Source organism: Sceloporus occidentalis, unplaced genomic scaffold (genome assembly GCF_023333645.1).
Source record: "Sceloporus occidentalis isolate IW3139 unplaced genomic scaffold, rSceOcc1.0.p SCAF_1, whole genome shotgun sequence".
In the NCBI taxonomy this organism is placed as follows: Eukaryota; Metazoa; Chordata; class Lepidosauria; order Squamata; family Phrynosomatidae; genus Sceloporus; species Sceloporus occidentalis.
This window is the reverse complement of record NW_028316981.1, coordinates 30,403,257-30,427,795: the sequence shown is the minus strand read 5'-3', so window position 1 is coordinate 30,427,795 and position 24,539 is coordinate 30,403,257. Positions and strand designations below refer to the sequence as shown.

At 38.8% G+C, this 24,539-nt stretch overlaps 1 protein-coding gene across 21 annotated transcripts in view; it reads left to right on the top strand.

Moving 5' to 3' along the window:
• Window positions 1-24,539, top strand: part of CADPS (calcium dependent secretion activator) — a 452,259-nt gene that overhangs the window by 387,267 nt on the left and 40,453 nt on the right. For 20 of the 21 annotated variants that reach the window (XM_089518937.1, XM_089518931.1, XM_089518899.1 and 17 more), the window contains 2 exons: window positions 8,275-8,307; window positions 14,608-14,715. In XM_089518937.1, coding sequence (XP_089375063.1) covers window positions 8,275-8,307; window positions 14,608-14,715 — 141 coding nt within the window. The remainder of the gene's footprint in view (window positions 1-8,274; window positions 8,308-14,607; window positions 14,716-24,539) is intronic. The other variant, XM_089518794.1, reaches the window with a different exon arrangement.

The following is a 24,539-nucleotide window of genomic DNA, read 5'->3' as shown; positions in this document are numbered from 1 at the left end:
ATGGATTTTGGTATGACCCGTGGATAAGTCAAGGGTAAGACTTTGAGGCTCCTCAGATCCATGTTGGCTCTTTGGCATTTTCTCAGCAGGGAACAGAGGCTGTTTCTCTGCCGCAGTGAGGAAGCACCAAAGAGCACAGGTGCCCTCTGCCCCTTCAATCCCCCTAAAACACCTACTTTTACAATAGACTACCCCTGGAATGGAAGCTCTTTACTGCTGGCCCATCCACAGTTGTCTGCAGCGCCCGGCTTGCCTTCTCACAGAGGGTGAGGAGGAGGTTGGGGGTGAAGAGTCAGTTGGGGGACAGCCAAACATAAACAGAGCTAAGGCAAGGAGGGAGAGAAAGTGTGCATGTGTGCATGCATGCTGGACTAGGGAAAGTGGGGGGAAGGTGTGTGTGTGTGTGTGTGTGTCTGGATCAGCTGTTGCTCCCATACAAATAAAAATTGCCCTGTACTCTTTCTGCTTTCAGCAGCCCATTCCCAGGCACTGAGGGAAAGTGAGGAGGAAAGTGTGTGTATGTTTGTCACTGAATGAGCTGCCATCTTCAGCATTACCATATTGACCCATATATAAATCGACCCAGGATTTTGGGGTCAATTTTTGCACATAAATTTCTTGACGTATAGACGGGTATATACAGTAAATCACTAAGTCTAAAAAGTACATTACGAATTTGGTTCCATAGACTGTGAAGTAATTAAAACTAGAAACATTTAAAAAGGTGTAGAGACAATGACCATTCAGCTATCTTGCTGACAACATTAGCTCCTAGTAAAAAAAAACCATTTACTGGTTGGCACTGATCATCCTTTAGTTTCTTTGCATTAAACCAAGATCTTAAACTAGGGTATGAAATTTATTAATGATCCTGGTTATTATATTGACATTAAACTACAGTTTCCTCTTCAAATGTAATGGCTAACTGTAATGAGTTAAACAGGGATATAAGCATTGAGGAATAGAGGGAAGAGGGGAGTGGATGGTCCTATCACTCCTTCTATTGTTTAGAATGATGAATCTGAACATCTGAGCTTAGCCAAATAAAAACGATATGTATAGGCCTCCCATATTATCCCTAAAGGACCCAGGACAGCTTCACATAATTATTTTGATATGTAGCATCAACTTTGATTTAGAATAACAAGAAATCCAATGCTAATAAAGTCAATTTGCTCAATCCTGCTATATCTAAAAACCAGTCGTCTCAAATAACAATGTGGTCAAAGTATTAAAAAATCTCTTGAAAGACCAAGCTTCAACCAACTTCTTTCATCAAATGTTGTCCGGTCTCTCAGAAAATGACATGTCACTAGGGGTCTTATGACAGGCTGTTTTATCACCTAGTAGGAAATCCTCATTTTCAATCTTTGCTGTGAAATTCAACTTAAAATTAATGCATCAGTTGTCCTAATAGCATTCTCACTAACCACATCATTATGAAATATCTCTTGGTTTTTTTTTTTTTCTAAATGGGATATCATTTTGCCTTTAGTTAGATAGCTGAGTAAGATGTTTTCTATATTCAGTAATGTTTCTTAGATTTGGCAGTCCAGTCATTAGATAGGAATGTCTACTTAGAAAATGAATTGCAACCAATCTGATGACAGCTGTCAGTGTTCCATATAATCTAAAGAGTCGCTTCTCTATCAAGAGAAAAAAATGAAGTGCTACATTAATTAAAACTACAGAGCGTATTTTACCCTGGGGAGAAATTACTGGCAATCTCATTTTTGAGCTGCACAATTTTTTGTCAAAAACTGAGCGATTTCACGAGAAAAGTCACATAATTCCTGAAGAGATACAGACTAGCTAAAAATCACACAACATCCGGCAGTGTGGAAATTGCAATATATGTAGCCAAATTTTACTCTAATGAAAAACAAGCAGTTGTGGTTGGGGAGTGTGTGTGTGCGCGCATGTGTTTTAAGTTCTGCATGTTTTGGGAGAAGGGAATGTGGAATACAGGCTTTATTATCAGTATATTATGTTGTTATTATATTATGTTGTTATTGTAGCAAATGTTTGTTTTATTTTGCTATCCATGGCCCTTTTTGTTTCTGGCTTATTTCTATGTACGGTTTTTCATAGACCCAGAACCAATCATTATGTTTATATTCCTGATTTTGTTATCATAGCTAAACATTAAACTAGGTAGAAAGATTGATCGATAGATCAAACAGATTGAAATAACTCAGCTATTTCTGTTACTGATGCTTCTGTTTGATCTTCATTGATCAGCAGTTGTTCTAGATGCTGTCTCGCCTCAAAAATATATCTATGCTACATATTTGCAAGAGGCAAATCAAGATGAACACATTTCTGAAAGAGCAATGCAGTTTCACTTCTGGGAACATGTTTTGATCATTTATTGCATGAAGTGGTAGAAAGCTCTCAAAAGATGATAGCAAGGGTGAAAAAATGTATATAAGTACCTCAGGCTGTGCAGAACTCCCTTCAACGTTTTGAAAAGCTATTGGCTGTACATAGGCTGAAATAACTGCTCAGTGATGATGTAGCTGAAGTCACCTTTCCCTCCCTGTTTAAAATTTCTGAAAATAAAGAGGAACACCAGATTATTCTTCCTGTAAAATAGGTAGCTGTACACATAATTTAAGTCCCATAATCTAAGTACCAATTCCAGAAACAAGAAGAAGTGGACCAGTTCCATATATAACATTAAATGCAACAATACTAACAATTCTTAGAGATGCTGAAAGTTTGCTTTGCAGCATGGGAAAACATGACCCTCTGCTGCTGACAGTTCCCCCAGGCCTGCTTTATTCTATCCAATTTTGCTTTTTTGACTAAAATGGAAAAGCAGTTGACAACTGAGCAAACAAGGCAAAGAGAAAGGGGGGACATGGTGGCGAAATGTCACATTTGAGAACCATAGAGTTTTAGAATACATGACCTAAAAGTATATTCCCATCCACGACTAGTCAATGTGCATGTGCCAGGCTGCTAGTATAATGTGTATCAGTCTTTGGAGCTATTTTTTCAAGAAAAAAGTAAGATTCCTCAGTGGGCAGAAATTATCCAAAAGAACAGGGATAGACAGGATACTCCAGGGCAGCCTGGAGTATCCTGGCCTAGAGCTTCCCCAGTCTTCCCCCTCTGTTCCAATGCCAGGCAGCTGTTCATACATGCATGCCACTGTGCCATCCAGTGTGGCCACCATGGTGACGAGTCACTCGCTCTTAAGGTCAGAAAGAAGCCCCAGCCTCAATCACACAGTGGATGCCCTGTTCTGACCTCAGAGTGAATGACACGTGGTAGTGGTGGTCATACCAGACAACACAGTGGGACACATTTTAAACAGCCACTTGGCATCACATCAGAGGGTTCCAGATCTTCCAGGAAGATCCAGAGCAAACAGAGGGTTTTTTTAGTCCATATTAAGAGGGGTATGCCCCAGGTTTGGTGCTTAATGGGTTGTGCATCATCCAGTCTGTTCACACCAGTCTCAGGGTTTGGGCCACACATCATCTGGACTTCCTGTGAAGAGGAAAGGGGATGGGTATTTGGCCCATGCAAACAGGGACCAAGAAGCTCCATGGACTTTCCACGGAATCCAAGAATCAGCAAGAAAGAAGGAGATAACATGACAGAAATATCTACCGAACCTCCCTGAGTGTTCATCATCTCAAATGCTTTCAAAATCTGGGGAAAAAAACATAATAATGTATAATTGAAACTTTCCCTAATGAAGTAATTTATATGTATATACAGTGGTACCTCGGGATACGAAATACCCAGGTTACGAAATTTTCAGGATACGAAAAAAACCCATAGGAAATTATTGTTCCGGGTTAAGAAAGTTTTTTCGGGTTACGAAAAAACTTTTGGTGCTTTTCTGCGCGATTTCACACGGAATCGCGGCTTTTCCCCATTAGCGCCTATGGGGATTCGGCTTGCGAAAGCCTTTCGGGTTACGAAATTGACAGCGGAACGAATTAATTTCGTAACCCGAGGCACCACTGTACCAGTTATTCTCCCTACCATCACAATTCTGCACTTTCTGGCTCTCTGTGAATGATGGTAATGCAGGCATTGATTTCCACTGGCAAGACCACATGGGCCTGTGTGTCTTGTTGCTTATAGGAGTACAGCACATTCATTTTTTTATACTTGCTATCTCATTCAAACAATATTTCTTTCAACTGGGATAGTATTAGTACTACTATTAGCTTAGATACTATTAGTAAGCATGCATTAATACTGTATGGTTAGTATTAGTCCTGTTAGTACTATAGTGGGCCCTTGGTATCATTTGGGTTTGGTTCCAGGACTCACCTCCCAAGATACCAAAATCCATGGGGGTGCAAACTTCATTCTATACAGTGGCATAATAAAATTGTCTCTCTGGTTTAAAAAATGGCAAAATCATGGTTTGTTTTATGTAGAGTTTAAATATATATATACTTTCATGACATGAATGGTTGAATCCATGGATACAGAGAGCAAACTGTATTAGTAATTGCCACCTTGTGATCTTTAGAAAGAGAGCAACATATAAATATTTTACTAAAAAAATAAAATGTAACAATCAAATATATTAATTTTACTTGCACACTACCTTGAAGTCATACAATATAGGGTAGAATAAAACATTTTTTATAAATAAATAAATAGTAACCATAGTAATATCAGTATTATTCATTTTATTATTTCAATTTATACATCCTCACAAGAGATCACATCTACTAACAATGTAATTTATGTTAAATAATAATAAATATTATATTATATAACAAACTATGTAATTACATAACAATCTGTGTAATTTATTCATCTCAAGATGCAGGTGTGTGTGTATATGTGTTTTATTTAGGCTATTTTACCAATAGCTTTAGAAATATTTAGAAGCAGGTGAGCATTTTAGAACCCAAACAAGGATCGTTATCAAGGATGTATTCTAATTAAATGCATACTTGTTACATAAATTCTCACCCTTACAGATGGGATTCATTATGGTACCTTCATAAAAGGGTCTCTCTAAGGTCCATCTGTAAGCTGTTCAGTTAGATACACTGAGGAAGAAACTCATGAAAATACATCCCGTCCCTCTCCCACCCCCAAGGTCTGTTGCCAGCTTCAGATATCACCCAGCTGTATATATCAAGAAAGGCAGCAGAGAAGAAATAAGGAGTTTGGGTATTAGCAGTGTCAAAGGCTGAAAAATGATATAGCATCCTTTGCCTTCAGGAAAGTGCAGTGTAGAAAGGTAAGCTATATGTTTAAGCATACAAAGGATCTTGTAGCACCTTTGAAACTAAGAGGGAAAAAAGAGATTGGTAGCATACGCTTTTATAGGCCCTTATCAGACGAGGCACTTACCAATGCTCCCCAAATGTTGCTGAAGTGTTGCAGAAGTGTTGGGGGTGTGATCATCCAGAGCACTTCTAAAGTGTAATTGAGGCTTCCCACTTTCCTTCCATTGTGGAAGCATTCATGGAGAAGCCAGCAGGAGCCATTTTGTTAATAATGGGATATCCCGTTATTAACACAATGGCTCCTCCTGGCTTCTCCACAAACGATTCCAAAACAGAAGGAAAGCGGGAAGCCTCAATTAGACTTTAGAAGTGCGACAGATGATCACAATTCTGACGCTTCTGCAACACTTCAGCAACATTTGTGGAACGTTTGCACATCGGTAAGTGCCTCATCTGATAAGGTCCATAGACTTAAGTCTACTTCCTCTATGCTTCTCTCTCTCTCTCTCTCTCTCTCTCTCTGTCTCAAAGGTGCTACAAAATCCCTTTGCATACTGATCCAGACTAACATGGCTAGGTCTTTGAATTCTGCACATCTCAGTAGCCTTGGAATATTCAGAGTATTGAAGTACCAGGTCCAATTCACACGTGGAAGCTAGGTGGTTGATTTTTATTCATGCAGCCTGTCTCAAATGCACCAGGAGTCACAACACTTTCTTGGCAAGATTTATTCAGTGGAGGTTTGTTGTTGCCTCTGAGGCTGAGGGAGTTTGGCTTGCTGGGTTTCCATGGCTGAGTGGGCATTCAAACCCTGGTCTCTTGGAGCACTAGTTCAATGCTCAAACTGCTACACCATGCTGGTGGAGATAATTATGAAACCCCTTTCTTATAGCTTTAGCCTGTTCAGTAGTTTGAAACATGTTTTTTCCTGTTGTTGCCACCCATGAGAGGAGAAAGTGAGATCTTCTATGAATGTTTTCTCCCTCTCTCAGGAGAGAGCCAGTGTTTGTCATTTTCACACTTTGCCTTTATAGCCTATTGTGCTTTGTGCCCCACTTGGAAGGTCTTCTTGAGAGTTAGGGATCCCTCAACAATAGTTTAGGAGAGGGTGCTGAGTAAGAGGAAGAGTAAATTGGCAAAAATCACCTCCTTTCTTCTCTTGTTCCTCCAGTAGAAGCTGTGGTGGATTTAAATCCATTTTGTTTGCTGAAAACCTGTGTTGTGTCCAACACAATATTCTTCTATTGCTGTAAGGGTTCTCAAAAGAAACAAAACAAATTATTTCTCTGTTCAACTGTCTTCTATAATTTCTGCACAATAAATTCAAAAGCTACTGCTGCCCCTGTGATAACAATGTATTGTTATGATGTCCCCACAATTTGCCATACCAGAGGCCAGCATATTGCTCTCGTGGGGAGAAGTCATTGTAACAGATCCTAAATTCGTTGGCTCTCTTCTTACATTCGTCTACTGTGGGGCTGGACATGTGGTCATCTGGTTGTCACTAGATTGCAAGTTCCATGACTGACAATGCTGGAGTAAGCAGATAGGAGTTTCAGTCTAGCAACACCTAGATGACCATAATTCCCAGTGCATTCCAGTGTCATGGGAGCCACTGCAGTGGAACTCCTTCCAATGTCATGAGCATGATGTAAGATACTTGAGGCCTCCTAGAAGGAACTGCATCTTGTTGATCTCCTAGTGTCAGCTAGAGTAACCCTCATTCCTTTGGTAGCACAGGGCAGACTCATACTGTGGAGTTTCTTGGACTTACAGAGTAATGTAACAGGAAACCCCTATTTGTCAGTATAACACTGAAGCCAAAAAAATTGTTCATCTAATTCGTCTTAACACTAACTCTGTTGTAAGTGTTTTTCTTAGTATTGTATTTTACCTCTCAGACTTTCAGTTTGCTTCTCTATAATTAAGTTGCAGTGCCATATAATAATAAAATAATAATAATAATAATAATAAAATATTTATTTATATCCCGCCTTTCTGCAGATCGGCGGCTTAGAGTATAAAATGCAACAGTACAATAAAACCAACAAGGAAATTACACTATAAAAACACTATCTTGGCTATTTATCAATATCAAACAATATAGAATTTTTTTTGTGGGTTTTTCGGGCTATGTTTCCATGTTCTAGCAGAGTTTCTTCCTGACGTTTCACCAGCATCTGTGGCTGGCATCTTCAGAGAATGTTTGCCTGGAAAAGACTTGGCTATATATACTGTGTGACCTGGAAAGGCAGGACAAGTCTACATAGGGACCACCAAACGCAGTGTGCAAACAAGAATCAAGGAACACGAGAGACACTGCAGACTGGGCCAGCCAGAACAATCAGCAGTAACAGAACATGCCACAAACCATCCTGGGCATAAAATACTGTTTGAAAACACCGAAGTTCTGGACCATGCCAACCACTACCATGTCAGGATGCACAGGGAAGCCACTGAAATCCACAAACACCTGGACAATTTCAACAGGAAAGAGGAAACCCTTAAAGTAAACAAAGTTTGGCTACCAGTCCTGAAAGATAGCAAGCTGAAGACTAAACAAATGCAAATGAGAAATCTCCCAGGGTCAGGGGTTTCCCAGCAGACAATGAGCACTAATCAAGCAGACACTAATCCTCTTGTGCAGACCCTCACACCCTGAGGACTGCCATTAGCAACAAACAATATACATGCAAATCACTCCTGCCTTTCCAGGTCACACAATATATATAGCCAAGTCCTTTCCAAGCAAACATTCTCTGAAGATGCCAGCCACAGATGCTGGCGAAACATCAGGAAGAAGCTCTGCTAGAACATGGCCACATAGCCCGAAAAACCCACAAAAAACTATGGATACCGGCCTTGAAAGCCTTCGACTTCAAATATAGAATTGGTTGTTTAAAAAAAAAATAATCAATACAAATTGGTCAGTATATGGAATAGTATTCTTTTACGTTTTCCAAAAACACTGCAAATTCCATATTTTGTTGCCCACTTTATGTATTGTTTGTATATCATGAAAATACAAACATTAATCTAAGTTATGTTTCTGTTTCAGGTGAAAGCAGCTTCCAAATACGTGGATGTGCCCGTAAGCATTATATGCTCTCTGTCTCTCTGTCTCTCTCTCTCCCTCTTTCTTTCTTTCTTTCTTTCTTTCTTTCTTTCTTTCTTTCTTTCCCCCCCCCCCCTCTCTTTCTCTCTCTCTCTTTGTATGTGTGCAAAAACTAATGATCTTCATGGAGATTGCTAAATAACTCTTTACAATAATTGCTGCAGTGTGTGTGTGTGTGTGTTTGCTTAGCCAGTGGTGAATGTGAACCTAAAGCTTTCATAAGGTTTTAAGAGCTGATTCATTCTGAATGTTTTCCGTGTCTTCTTGTGATGCCTACTTCTATGGATCTCTGTCAAATACATCATATGGTGTTTATCACCCAGTAATATGTAAAATGTGAGGAGTATGGAACAAATGTCATGCAAACTTCCAGAATTCACCTTTGCATGTGAATCAATAATTAAGTAGCTGCAGTTGCCTTGCTACATCAGTTGCAACATTTCACAAGTGAAAGGGGAGCCAAGATTGAACAGCATGTAAAGAAGTGAGGAGCTGTCTTTTAAACACCTTGCACAATTTTATTGTGAACCCTGGCGCATGTCAATTGGCTTTAATCTCACCCACAGCTGAATGGGCAACTGAATAAGCTTTGAGACATGGTATTCTACACGATGACTTGTATTGTGCAAGAACTATTCTACTAGTAATTGTGCAAGTATTACTAGAGTGACTATCATCTGCAAATGGCATCTAGGCTGCATCCACACTGCAGAATTAACACAGTTTGACACCACTTTAACTGTCATGGCTAAGTGCTATGGATTTCTGGGATTTGTAGTTTTGTACTGAATTTAGCCTTCTCTGGGCTGAAGCAGATGGCCTGGAAAGAGTGATCTCCAGCTGCGATCGCTCCAGGACTGTGGCGACTGGACAACCCACTCCTAAAGTGGGTCACCACGGCGGTCCCAAATATGCCACCAGAAGGAGAAGGTTAAGTCCACTCCTTTTGCCAGTGGCTTCAGGCCACCTCAGCCGTCCTTGAAGCAGTTTACGGCCATTTTGGGCACATGCATCGTCTAAGCACTACGCTTTCAAAGCGGCCAGAAGCCACTCTATTTTCTGAACTTCTGTCAGAGGGCTCTGATACCACAACAAACTACAAATCCCAGGATTCCATAGGAATGAATGGATAATGTTTTGCAATGCTTTCTGGAAAGGCATGCACAGACACGATCAAAGTATTAGATCCAATAGCTGCACGAGGACAACAATGGCTTTCCACAAGCAGCACACCTTTCCATTTCTTTCCACAAGAGACTTTGGTGGAAAGTGTGGATGTGGTACATCCACATCCACACTTCTATCCCTCAGAAATAACACTGAGATGAGTATTCTTCTGCTGTGATGAGTACTCAAAAAATAGCAGTCTGAGAAGCAAGATCATTGGGAATTGGGAGTCAGCAGTCTCCACCCAAATTGTTGTTTTCTCATCACTACTAATGGCTGTAAATAGCAAAGTCAGAACAGCATTCTCCTGTAAAAACTAAAGTGTAATGGTTACTTGTTACTCCCAAAACACTAATTTGGAGGATTAATTTTGGGTATTGGGGCTTTATGAGTCATTCTTTTTATATTTTTAATTTTTAAAATGGTTTTAAATTAACACATTTCTCATAAAAGTATAAATAGTAACTAACATGTTACTTTGTTTAAAAATTAACCTTTTAAATAATATTGTAAACTCTCTTTTTAAATTAGGCCTCAAAGTTAAAGGGTTTAATCACACAAAATTCAGTGAAAGATTATAGCCTTATTTTTAAATCATTCCACAATTTAAAAGAAACAGACCATCTCATGCTAAGTAGTCTTTCAATATTTGTAATATTTTTCTTGGTTGTAGGCATATTTTAACTGTAAAAGGGATTGTTAATGGGCAAATGGTGAATTGGCAATGTGCTCACTGAAGGCAACCTTGGGGATATTTCTGAAAAATAACCACATTATTTCATTTTTAAAAGGGCAAATGCTGCTGCAGCTTTCTGTTTAGAGCTTGGATTATAATGAAGAGAGCCCTTAAAGATCTCAGGCAAAGCACTCTGCTTACCAGGAATTAACATTTAAATTAAGTTTAAGTGTAGTATATAAAGCTTGGTTGGAATCAGGGATTATAACTGATAAAGCAGAAGACCCTTGCAGACAGACATTTTGTTTTTCAGATTTACAAATAGGAACAACTGCTTTTTAACTGTTGTCCAAATTCTTCATGTTTATCCACATTTGTCAAGATGTGCACCCAGAAAGACGTTAGATTGTGAGAAGTCTTAAACTGTGATGCTTACTTGAATTGATCTTCAAAGATACATTAAGAGCATTGTTTTGAACTATACTACCTGTTCTCACATTGTGAAAATGTTGCTTCAGATTTTACAATATTTGTCTGTCTATATATCTAATTTGTATCTTTCTTCAAATTGCTTAGGGTGACAAATCTTGTAAAACAGGCTACACAAAGATTGGACCAAAGATTTGAGCCCAGATATCTGGAATCCCACAATTTTCCATTTACCAGGCAGCCATTGCTTGGGCATCTGCAGAAATTTGAGAAACCTTCAAGTCATAAGGGATTGTCAGCCTCTGCACAACACTACAGTAGTATTTCTGGAGGAAAATCCACTGAGAAATGATGCAAACATATTGCAAACACTTATGTTTAAAAAATGCAAAAGAATATTTGTAAGATCAATAGATGAATCAGGATATATTAATAAATTTCAATCTATTAGCAGAGGTATGAATATAGATAGTGTTTTTAGCATGCTACATGAGTCCTCATAATTCATACATATATCATAACAAATCTTCTCGGAGAAAATGTGGTTCCAAGGCAACTGACATTTGCTTTGCAGATTTATTTTTGTCACATTTCAGTATTAGCAAACAGCTTCATAAAACACCTGTAAAAACTTTCACAACTCTTCAAAGATTTATGGCCAAAATCACAATTTTCATCTTTCTGTACTCTACTACTCTCACACTATGTAACTCTGCTAAAATATTGTGCTCCCATCAGTGCATGTGGATTGATATCTACAAATGCTCATGCTAAAATAAATCAGTATTAAATGTGCTACTGGCATGGATCCTAGGTGGATGAGGAAGAGGGGCTTGAGCCCCCCCCCCCCCAAGCCTAGCCTGGGAAAACTAATTCCCCCTTCCCCCAGTGATCATGAATCAAGAATTCGAATCACCAACACTGCTACTGGGATGGATACCAAGCAGGGCAAGCAGGGGATGAGCCCTCTCTAAATTATTAGGAACCAAATATTAGGATAACCAACACTCCTATGAAGTTGAACCCTTCGAGGAACTACCAATCAGAACTATCCAGGCTTATAGCTATCTTTCCATTTGCTTGACACAGTTTTTTATATTTTCCACTTTCTTGGATATTTTTATTTTATGCTTTAAACAATTTTATAATGATTCATATATTTTGTCATTATCTTCACAAGTCCCACTGTTAACTGCTTTGGTTGGTAGAATTATTATTGTTACTATTATTCACTGGATTCTATGTTTTCTGCTGTTTTATAAAAACATACATGCAAGTATGGAAAATTCATAGTGCCTGCCTGCTGTTGTTCTTTTAAAGGTGTGCATCACCTTAAAAATAGTTCTGAAGTCCCTGGCTACTAGATTCGTATCCCACCCCATTTTGCCATTTAGGGCTGAGAAAAATCTCAGGTGTAAATTCTTCACATGAGTTCAGCTGGTAGGTGCCATGTGGCACCAGGGGCCAATTTCCAGATCAAAAGCAAGTTCCAAAATCACAATGATGCAAACTGTCATGGATTTAAACATAACAGGACTTTAATTTGTCAGGTGGAGGAAGGCAAAGGGGAGGGAATCATATTGTCAAACAGGGAGGGTAGGTGCATGGGAATACTGCAGGAAGCAGTTAAAGGAAATTGGCATAACAGAAAGTAAATACCTTTGGATATGAGCTCAAGTAATGGTGACCCTGTGGATGAAACAACTCCAAGACCCCCTATCCTCCACAGCTCTGCTTAGGTCTTGTAGATTCAGGCCCTTGACCTCCCTGTTTGATTCTAGCTACCTGGTGTGCAGTATTTCTCACTTTCTGCTGCCCTCCCATTCCCCATCATAATTGTCTTTTCCAGTGATTCATTCCTTCTTATGATGTAGCCAAAGTACAACAGCCTCAATTTAATCATCTTGAACTTGAACAGGTGTGATCTGTTCAAGGGCCCATTTGTTTGATATCAGGAGTTAGATAACATCTCTGATCCCATCAACAAAGAGGAAGCCAAGAAAAAAATAATAGCAGAAAGGACCCAGTGAGACTCATTCCTTTTCTCTGACCTGAGACCTTGGTGGGGATGCAAAGAATAAGGTTCCATCTTGTTCTGCAAGGAAACCATTACAAACCGATTTTCACATTTAGGTTTGCTTCTTTATTCGATTTACTTCCTCATCCCATCCTTATGAATAACATATTTTGGTCTAAATCCAATTGTTAGTTCCAACTGGAGTTGGCCATTTGAGTCAATGAGAATGTAATAAATAGATCAACACTTACGTAAATTTAATTTATTTAATGAGTTTACTTTAGTTCAGCCTAACAACTGGAGCTGGGCATTTGAATGAAAAGCCAAACAATGACAAAAATAAGATGATTTTTAGTCTAAGTAAAATCTTTTCCCTCTTAACATCAGTCAAATAAAACTTCTCTCATCTTATTCTGAAAATCTGATTGTTCAGTACTGGACAAATGTAGCACTTTTTGTTGCATAATAAAGCTGGCACAAGCCACTTGCTGGAAATTGCTTGAAAAGAATAGCAGACACATTTTCTATTGTCCTCATTGTTTTTTACATTAATACCTTGTCATTGTTTCAGTAGGTGTTAAAAATGTTCCTGGCATCTCTAGGGCCAGCCATTGGCCCTTTGCTTGATAACTGTATTTCTGTTTAAATATATATATCTATATACATATACACAAACTCCCTTCCTACTGCTTCTCAAACTGTCCTCATTTTCACCCTGGAAATTACACAGAAGTGTTAACTAACTTCAATTTACAGTGGCTGACAATCACGTCTTGTAGAGAAATGATACTTTGTGATCTGCAGTAAATCACAGTAATAAAAGTAATGACACCCATTATTAAGAAACTTCCAATGTGCCACAGACATTTAAGATTTGTGTGGCAGCTTTCATAATGACTCTTATTTCAGTATTTTAATGGGTTTTGTTTGAGATAAGTTTGATTCCAACATATCAGGGAGTGTGAACCTATTTAGTGATTATGTTCTCCCAAATTATCTCCACCAATTCCAGCTGGTGGGGGGAACATAGATTGCACCATAACCTTAGAAGCTTTATAAATTCACATTTAAGGGAGGTTCGTACATAATGAAACAAACAGAGAAGATTGGAGATTAGCAGGGTTACTCCTATGCTTGCTTACTCAGAAGTAAGTCCCACTGTGTTCAGTAGGGCCTACTCTCAGGTAAGTATGCACAGGATTGCAGCCTTATTAGTTATACCTCTAGGGTACAATCCAGCCAAATTTAAGCAAAATTAAAGCCCTATTGGTTTCAATGTGAGGAAGTATCTGTTTGACAATCAGTTGAAATTAATAAAATAGCAAAGTGTTGAACTTTGACCAGATTGTGTCTGTAGACATCTAGAAATAGGAATTGTTCCATTTTAAAATATTACAATATAGAGATAATATCAAGTAAATACTTTTGAGGAGGTGCTGCTGTTTTTGCTTTGTTTTGAAATATAAATGTAAATGTTTCAAAAGCCTCAGGATAATGCTAACACACTGATGCTATATTTTTAGTCTAGCCTTCTAATTTTATATAAAAGGAGATTTGCATTTAAAACATGACACCAAGGGAAAACAACAACATGAGTGGTTTTGCTAATTAGGTCAATAGTATCAAACAGTGCAAGAAAAAAGTTCCTGGCACTGGTGTGTGTGCATGTGTGCGTATCAATGCAAGCAGCTTCCCTCAAGGCAAAAGAGAAAAAGTGTGTGTGCACAAAGTGGTATTAGAGTGTGCAAAACAGCCGTTAGTTGCTTTAGCCACCTACATAACAAAAAGCAATAGCTGATAGTCAAATATGACACAGATATCTGCTAGAGGAAGGGTCCTCAGCCACAGTGTGAGAGAAAATAAAGCACTGCGGGGTGTGGAGACAGATCCTTTCAGCTAAATAGACTGCTTTGGGTAGATGCCATTTTAATGCTTTTTTCTTCCCCTCGTCTCTTCCCCCGCCTTTCTACTCCACTCTTTTATACAGAAGCCCGGGATGGATGTTGCTGATGCCTATGTGACCTTCGTTCGCCATTCTCAGGACATCCTACGTGATAAGGTCAATGAAGAGATGTATATAGAAAGGTTATTTGATGTAAGTAAACGCCTCCTCCACCTTGGAAATCCAAGGAAGGGGAAAACTGAAAAATGTGCCAAAAAGAGACAGGACGATAAGTCACATTTTGAGATAAATAATTATTTTGAGATAAATGATTAGTCAGTTATATTTTAAAAATATGTTGCCTTTCCGTTTGACTGAAATTTAGTCTGTCTGCTCTCTGTTTGCTTTAATGCTCTACTTAGATCCACTTTGCCACAGTTTTTCTTATTTAAATTTTGGTGTGAGAGCACCTTAAATCAACTATATCATTATGTAATTGGAATGTCTTACCCATTCTTCTTACCACCAAAGTCCTGTATTGAAAGAATGGGAGGTGGCAAAGAAGTCATATAGGATGCGTGTGTGCAGTTTCACTTGGAGTAACTCTCATTGTTGTAGGACAAAAACACCTTAAACATGAGCCTACCCAGTTTTCCCCCAAAAGGTAGTAAAAGAAAACAGTAGCATCCAAAATCCAGAAAACAAGCCTCATTATAATAGTAATTTTTATAATCAAATATTTGTATTGTAGAATATGATTGCATTGCTTTTAAACTGAAAGTGGGGTTCTCTTGGCAATGTTGGCAGGCTCTTGTCATCATTTTTAAAATCTGAAAGTTTATTTTTATATTTAATGCTATTTTACTTTGTAGATAAATCATGAAAATAGACAGTAGCTCTAGCACCTGATAACTTTTAAGTATCAACAGGGATTTTAAATAAGATAGAGTATGTGTGAATGGTCTTTCTTTAGCTTTCGTTGTACAAGACATTTTCTGCCCTTGTAGCTAATGTGTAAGTTAACATTTCTGCTCGCAGCAGGCAATGAACAATACTGTTTCAATCACTTGTTAGGGTGGATCTTTGTTTATGAGTTTGTGTGACTGTAAAACCCCTTCCTTTCCTTCTCCTGTCACATCTCAGCATTTTAATCCGAATCTGAACACCTTCCGACTTACTGGTCCTTTCTTTATTGGCTTTTCTGTTTATGCCGGACATAAAAGCTTTTTCTCTACCACTGACTACCACCTCGAAACGTAATCAAATGCTTTTCCCCTCATTTGTCTTTCCTCATGAAGGTTCTTCCTACTTCATAATTCTCTCCTTTCACTCACCCCCTTCCTTGATATTCTGCCAGATTAAAATGGAATTTATCTATCATGTCAAATGTTTTATCACATTATATCAAGTGGCACGAATAGGCGTCAAATAATCTTCCTGTGTAGATCTACTAGCATGACCCATATCCACCGAGAATGCCTCATTCATGCATACAGCACTCTAGAGATTCTTTTCCTCTTAAGAGAATTTCAAGCATTAAAAAAATGCCAGAGACAAATCACCTATCCACTTGACAGTGGCAAAGAGGCAGTCATTTCCTCTTTGCTAGAGATCTGCTAGCACTCTGCCCATCCATGTTGAAATTTTTCTGTTAGCAATAACATTCCAGGGACTGTTCTTTTCAGTGCCAATCTTTTCTTTGAGCACTTTCCAGTTTTGTGTGTACCCCAGAAGCTTATGTTTTGAACTTAACCAGAGGTTTACCAGGTCATGTAGCTGCTTTGAGTGCCATTTGTGGTGCAAAGATGGGATATCAGTTTAATAAATGCAGTTTAATAAATGCACATCTCTGTGTTGAATTAGCTTTTAAAATATTTAGCCACCATCTTTTCAGAATAACATTTATCAAGAGATCCTGGCTTCAGAAGGCTTCCTGCTGTTGCTTCCATTGGAAAATGGCATTTCACCTTATTTAGCTGTGGCTGTACATATGCACACCTGCAAGATGTTCCATATGGCACATTATACAGCATCTTTATTCCCAAACCTATACCATTATAGAGTCTGCCCTCGCCATACGCGCCCTCGCCGTACACATATTCCAGCTTATGCGGACGGCGAATGGCAAGAGACAAAATGGCATGCTGCCATTCAATTAAATGGGTTTCCAGCATATGTGAAATTTGCATGGGGGGGGGGGGGGTGTCCAGAACAGATCACTCCTGTATGGCAAGGTCAGACTGTAATCATTCCACCCATTTTTTTCATTTTCTAAAGAAAAAGAGAACAATTTACTTTTGCCTGGAACAAATGCAGAATGGTAAAATGCAAAGTAAAATAAACCTCTCATACTTCTCATGATGGTATAATAGAAGGCATTACACAGTATTGCAGACTCAAGTCAATTGACCTGGATTCAAGTTGCTTCACTGATTCCATTTGGACTCGACAATAAATGATGTGCTGGCTCCAATCAACTCAATTTGCAACTTGTATATTTTTCGTAACTGACTTGCTGGCATCATCGACTTTGAGCAGCAGACAAGACCTGCCCCTAGAGCACAGGGTGCATTTCTCAGAGAAGAACAGCAAATGTGTTAGGCAATGGGCTTGAAGCAGAAAGATCCTTCTGAAACTTTTTAAAAGCTTTAGAAGGCTCCTCTGATGTGCAACAGAGACAGGCTGTGAGCAGATCTCAACCCTGGCCTCAAGCCCTTTGATTAACATGCTTGCTGTTCCCCTTCAAGAAATGCACTGTGACTCCTTTGTCTTTGTTAAAGTTGGATCCTACACTTGAGACTTGACTTAAAAGTATATTGCAAGGACTTGAGGCACAGCTTCAGACTTGAAGGTAGAGACTTGAGACTTGGGACTGGAGCAGACAGGCAAGAAGGAGCAGCCCGAGTCCATGCTGGCCAGAAGCAGATTGGGTCTGCATCAACTGCACATCCGTCTCCCAAAGCAGTACCCAACCCATGCTGCCAGAAGCCAGATTATCCTGACTCCTTTTTGCTTTGGTCCAAAGAACTGGAGTGCAGCATCACTGCAGCTTCGGGCCACTTTGGAGGCATGTGTTGTTTGAATGCCACGCTTCCAAAGCGACAGTCACTTCATTTGGCCCATTTTTTCCGGGCCTTGGAGTAAAAGACTTGAGTACATCACTGGTGTTACAGCACAACAGTCTCACTCTAATACAATACATTATACCTATATATATTTCCCTGAAACTAGCTATTTCAGATAGAGGAGCTCATCCATCCTTTGTCTGCCTAAAGTAGCCAGGGTTCCTCTAGTCATTTTGGTCCATAGTTCCATCATCCACAAACAACATGACAAATGATGAGGGATGATGGGTGATATATGCCAAAACAGGGCCCAGGCTAAGGAAAACTGCAGTAAAATGTTTGAGCCTGTGTCTGTTGGACAAGTTGACCTGTATTTTGCTACACCTTGCATAGACTCATTTATATAGATTTTAATAACACAAGATTTAGTCTGTTAAGTTGCAAAAATGAAACCAGAATTCAGAAACATTACCAATCCCAGAATCCCCCAGCCAGTATGGTGGTGCTGATTGCAGGACTCTGGGAATTATAATCTGCAGATGTAACTTTTCAAAACTATGAATGCAACACAGGTTGCAACAATTTCCTAGGAGTAAAACCCTCTGAGAACAGTAGGACTTAAATAAATATGTGATAGAATTGTACTGTTCATCTTTATAATGGTCATCCTTGTTCATTTTTTAAAATATTACTTTTTTTAAAGCGTGATTTCCTTTTTATTTCTCCTTGTCGCTGGCTAGTATTCTTTCTTTTTCTACTTTTTAAAATAAAGGATCAGCATTTTTATTATTAATATTATTTGCAGCACCTTTTCAAAATGCTAATTTTGCCTTTTCTTTTGTTCCAAAAACCATCCATTTAACACACACCCCAAGTGTTCATTTTCTTCTCAGATCCTCTTCCCCATGTGTATTCTAATAGCAGAATTATTCTCCCTGGTGGATATTAGGATATGCAGGAGATTATCTGAATATTACTGTGTGGTCTACATTTTAATCGCCTTTATTCTGTAAATTAGTCAGGTTTACTGTGGAATAAAGTCATCATCATCATTTTTAAAATCTTCTCTCCAGGTCACTAGGGAAAGAAACAGATTGGCTGGGAAGGTCTAGCACTGAGCATCTAACAAGGCTATTTTCTACCCTAAGACTTGTTTACTAAAATTTGGCATACATTCTTTGTCCTGGCTCACTACACAAAGAGATCCATAAAGAAATAACTAATAAGAAGTACATGATTATTTTTATCAATGTGCATTTGTGTTTCTTACATCAATGTGTGCCTTTCAGTCATTTCTGAAACTCTGATAAGAATATATAGCCAGATGAATACTTGATCCAAATGATCTCTTGGCTGTCTTAATCCCTGTAAGGTGGTTTTTAGCATCTTTCATTATCTAGAAACAACAAGAGGCCTATCTTAAGTGGGTTCCTTCTTGTGGCGTTAATTTACATGACAGGAAAGTCAGCGCTGTGTAAAGTTAGAATTGGCTTTAGGATTCATGAGGTTGTGAGGAATGTTGATGGTCAACTGATGCCAGAGATAAAAATAAAACAAATGTGATTGTTATATCCATTGTTTGTAGTGGCACCTTTGGTTTCAATGGACCTCACAATTGGGTCTCTGGTATATATCACTTATAAGATCTGTGCATATTAAAAGCATATGACATGTTGTCTGGTTACATCAGATTTCTTTCTCAATCTTTGATTTCTCTCATTGTTTTTTACCTGCTTGTCATAATTTACAATACAGTTGGTTAAAAGCATGTCTATCTTAAGTGTGATAATACTTTTACTTGCAAATTATTATTTATTAATTTATATGGCTATATTGTCTGTCAGGTCTACAAAGGGGTCAATATTCCTTTTTCCAATTGCAATAGAAATAGCAAGTGCATTTCTATACCGCTTACCAATATACTAAGCGGTTTTACAAAATGTAAGTTAATTGCCCCCCAACAAGCTAGGTACTCATTTAGTGACTATGGCGGGATACAAACCGCCATATAGTACGTATAGGATACGTACTAGGGTTAGGAAGGGGCGGTGCTTCCGCACCCCCCTAACCCTAGTACGTATCCTATACGTACAAGATGGCGGCGCCCCTTCCACATGGGCGCCGCCATCTTTATGTACTGGACGCATAGCATCCAGACGTGTCGCGGCGCCTATGACGTCGTGAATGCGCCAGCGGTGCCTCGCGACGTCATAGAGGCGCCGCAAAAAGAAGCTCCGAAATGGAGCTTCTTTTTTGCTCCGCACAGGAGCTGCGCGGTTTGGCTGCTGCAGCTCCCGCGCGGAGCAAACGGCGGCGGCGGGGAAGCGCCGCAAAGCGGCAGTTTGTATCCCGCCTATCTGATTTGTTTGCTCAGACTAGCAGAGCTGAAAGTTATACATTACAAGTAATAAAATATCCCAAGTAATAAAGCATTACATACTTTTGAGGACAAAAAGATGAGTCTTCCATCCTCCTGTAAATAATGTCTGATAGCAGATTACTTTTTCTGCATTGCAAAATGTACTCCTTATGTTTATTCATTTTGTTTAACCTTTGGGTGGTTTCTTGAGGTGTTTTGGGATGATTTTTGAAATATTAGCCCAATTTCTTGCTTTTAGGGTGGAATTTTTAAAAAGAGAACTTAAGAGAATGAAAAAGCAACAAGTAACATAACTTGCAAAGTAATAAGCCATTAAAAGGGTTTTTTTGTAATTGCAATGGTAATAGGTTACTTGTGAGAGTCTGTAAAGTTACACACTGAATTACTTTTACAGTAACTTTACAAATTCTTGGAGCCAAGTACAGCAAACAATCCTGCTTTTCGATCCCTGGTTTACAAACTTGGTTTGTTAGCAGCACTTAAACCACTGTTTCCCAATTCAGACATCATGGGAATCTATGATATAATAAACAAGAAGTCTCCTTTCAAGCCAGAGAATATGTAAGAAGGAAAGATAGAAGGGATTGCTCAAGTTCATCACTTGTTCATACTCCAGTAAGCCAAAGTATATTAGATTGACACTGAACCAGGAGATGAATCTGTGACATAAAAGACATTTAAGCAAATGTGAATTTTTATCTTTTTTATTGTTATTAAATCCCTTAGTGTATAAAGGAATCAAATACTATATAAATCAATTTCACTTTTATTATTTAAATATTATGAAGAGTAAATCATTGTAGACATGAGAAAGTAGCAACAAAGTACTGAAAATGAGCTGTAAATCCAGGTGCTTGTATATCTTTGGATATTGATGCAGAGTTTACAAATAGCACAGATGGCATTTTCCCCCTCCTCTCAGATGATTAATTCAATATCTTACCCCTTGCTCAAAAAATAGTAAAAACAACAACACACTTTTGATATAAGAAATCAAATCATCCAGCGAAGCTCCTAAGATTGCAAAGATCTAAACAAAAATTAATTTATTTTTCCCCTCCTTGTACTTCTTGAAGACACAAGCCTGCCTGAGCAGAAGATAAGGATTAAAACAGATGTGCTTAGCAGCTAGCTCATCTGCTTAAGTCTAGCAGTCTCTGAGATCAGTGATTAAAAAGCCATCTCAAACTTTGATGAGATCCACAGGCCCTGGTAATATGCCGTCTCTGATAGCTTTCTTTGATAGGGCCCCTGTCTGTCTAAACCGGATACAGGAAGCATTTGACGGGAGATGATATGTGGATTATATGGGTCAATTATACACTTAATCTGCCTTCTCTGCAGAGATTAAACATTCATAGATTGACTCTGTGTATTTGGCTTGCCCTTGGCAGTTACCGGATCAGGAAGGTTGCCCTTACTGAAAAGTCTGGTAAGAACTTAATCATCCAGTGATAGGGCCCTGGTGATACTGGGATGCTAACTGCTCTATGCTTTTTCAGAGTGCTTGACTTACCATTTCACTGTCGCTTCAGAATGTTAGCCATATAATTTTCTCCATGTATTTTCTTCTCTGTTGGGGAGAAAAAACACCTAGAAATCATATTTTCATACGGTGATGATCTATAAATGATATTTAGAGGAGAAAAGAGCAATGTTTTGACAAGTAGAAAAGAGAGAATGTATAAGCCAGTTCACATGTTCACATGACTATTAGTGCTGGACCTATTTTTTGGTAGAATGAGGCAGTTGTTAATAAATTTTAATAAATGATGTCTTTGTAAGTCCTTGGACTATAACCTTTATTTGTTCTTGCATGCCTTCAAGTCGTTTCTGACTTATGATGACCCTAAGGCAAATCTATCATAAGATTTTCTTGGCAAAATTTGTTCAGGGGATGTTTGCCATTGCCTTTCCCTGAGGCTGAGAGGATGTGGCTTGCCCAGTGGGTTTCATGGGCAAGCTAGGAATCCAACCCTGATCTCCAGAATTGCTGTCCAGCATGCAAATCACTATGCTATGCTGGCTGTTCACTTTCATTTGACAATACTCATTAATCATTAGGATTAGCCAAGATATTAGTCAAGATGATGTATATTTTTAAGGCTACATTTCCAACATACTGCCTGTGGTCATCTCCCTTAGTGTGCATCATGTTCTCCATCCCTCCTGTTGAAAGAAAGAATAAAACATGGAAAGATGATACATTACAAAGCAAGGCACCAACTTCCAGGGCTCTCACTATTTAAAATAACAATAATGATAATTGTGGGTCTTTTCTGTCCGAGAGACATTCTTAGACACTAAGCAAGTGGGCATCTGCAGTCCAGTACTTTATTCTGAAGTGCATCCACGAAAAGGAAAAAGCACACTGGGAGAGTGTCCTGGACAGCTTGGGGTTGAGCACACTGGAAGGCATCTTGAAGGGACAGAGGGGTGGTAGATACTATCCTGAGAGGCTAGACAAGTTAGCAGGAGCAGGGATGTGTGCTGGCTTTGCTCTGTTTGTCCAGAATGCTATTGGGACACTAGCTAGGGTTACCAGGTTAGGACTATCATCCTGAGATCCAATTATGGCTCATTGTGATGTTACAGTAGATGCCCCCCCAGTGATGCTACAAAGGTGATGTTACAAAGGACAAGACCTGGTATAGTCATTAAATATGATACATTAAATATCAACTGTAGCTGCACAGAGTATGCTATTCATTTTAAAAAAATATCAAAACAGGTCTAACAGACAAGGAACAAGGAACAAATTAATTGAGTATGGCACACTATCGCACAAAATTGATGTTTGCTTTCAGGACATTTATGTTTTTCAAATGGCCATGCCTGCCACAGCTACTGATTTGTAAGCCCACACATGAGACTTTCAGAATTTGAAATGGTTCAACCAGTACTAAAAGGCTGGGGGTTCCTTTTATAAGAATTTGGGCCATATTTAATTCATAGAATTCTGTCATTAGAGATACATGTAGTTACACTATTTCATGAAATGAGAATATTATTCTTATATTTAATTATAGTGTGTATAAAGAACATAAACGTAACTTTTGCTTCTAGGGCTCTCTGCCAGATGAAATATTGTAGCTGTTTCCTGTATTATACCAGAAAGAGAAGAGCATAGGGAGGTACCTTATGAAGATAGAATACCTTTAGAATGGTGCAAAAGCAAGTCATCTCTAGTTCCATGGAAGCTGCCATGATGGGATCCTTAAGTGTCAGTTACCATGTTCTCCTAGGGTTTGTTGTACAGAAGCTGCCTTATTTGGCCCATGCATTTCAGGCTTAAAGAGTTTTTAAAAACTGGCAGAAGTAATCTTTGAGAATTCCTGGAGAACAGGAGAAGTCCCAGCTGATGGGGAGGGACAAATATTGTTCCCACCTTTCAAAAAGAAATAAGAGGACCCAAACAATTACTGCCCAGTCAGCCTGACATCAATACTAAGAAAGATTCTAGAGCAAATCATTAAACGGGCAGTCTGTAAGCATTTGGAAAGAAATGATGTGATCACTAAAAGTTGACATAGGTTTCTTAAAAACAAGTCAAGCCAGACTAATCTGATCTCTTTTTTGACACAGTCAAAAGCTTGGTAGATGAAGGGAATGCTGTGGATGTAGCTTATCTTGATTTCAGTAAGGCCTTTGACAAGGTCCCCCATGATATCCTTGCAACAACAAAAAAACAACTAGTAAAATGTGGGCTAGACAGTGTGACTGTTAAGTGGATTTGTAACAGGTTGACCAACCAAACCCAAAGAGTATTCAGCAGTGGCTCCTCTTCATCCTGCAGAGAAGTGACCAGTGGGATGCCACGGGTTCTGGGCTGAGTGCTATTCAACATCTTTATCAATGACTTGGGTGATGAAATAAAGGATATGGTTATCAAATTCGCAGATGACGCCAAATTAAAGGGGTTAGCCAATACCTGGAGGACAGAATCAGAATTCAAAATGATCTTAAAAGATTGAAAGGGTGGGACAAAACTAACAAAATGAATTTCAACACGGAGAAATATAAGGCACTACACTTAGGAAGAAAAAATGAAATGCTTGGATATTGGATGGGGCTCACCTGGCTTGACAACAGTGTGTGCGAAAGGGCTCTAGGAGTCTTAATAGACCACAAACTGAACATGAATCAACAGTGTGATGCAGCCAGTAAGAAAGAAGTGACATGATAGCCATGTTTAAATATTTAAGTGGATGTCATATTGAGGTTGGAGTAAGCTTAGAATTTTTTGCTGCTCCAGATACTAGTCACGGAACAATTGATTCAAAGTACTGATAACAGTACTCCTGAGAATAAGAGATGTTTGATAGTGAACATGCTGCATCAAAGTGTGGTAGAGTATCCTTCTTTGGAAGTTTTTAAACTGGTGGTTAATGGCCACCTATCAGGAGTGCTTTGACTGTGTATTCCTGAAAGGCAGGAGGTTTGACTGGATGGCCCTTGTAGTCTCTTCCGACTCACGATTCTGTTATTTTAAGATACACAGAGAAGCACATTCGGAGACATTTTCACCTATAATTTGAACACTAAATAATGATCTATTCTGTTACACAGAAATTTGGAAGAAGTTGTGGGGA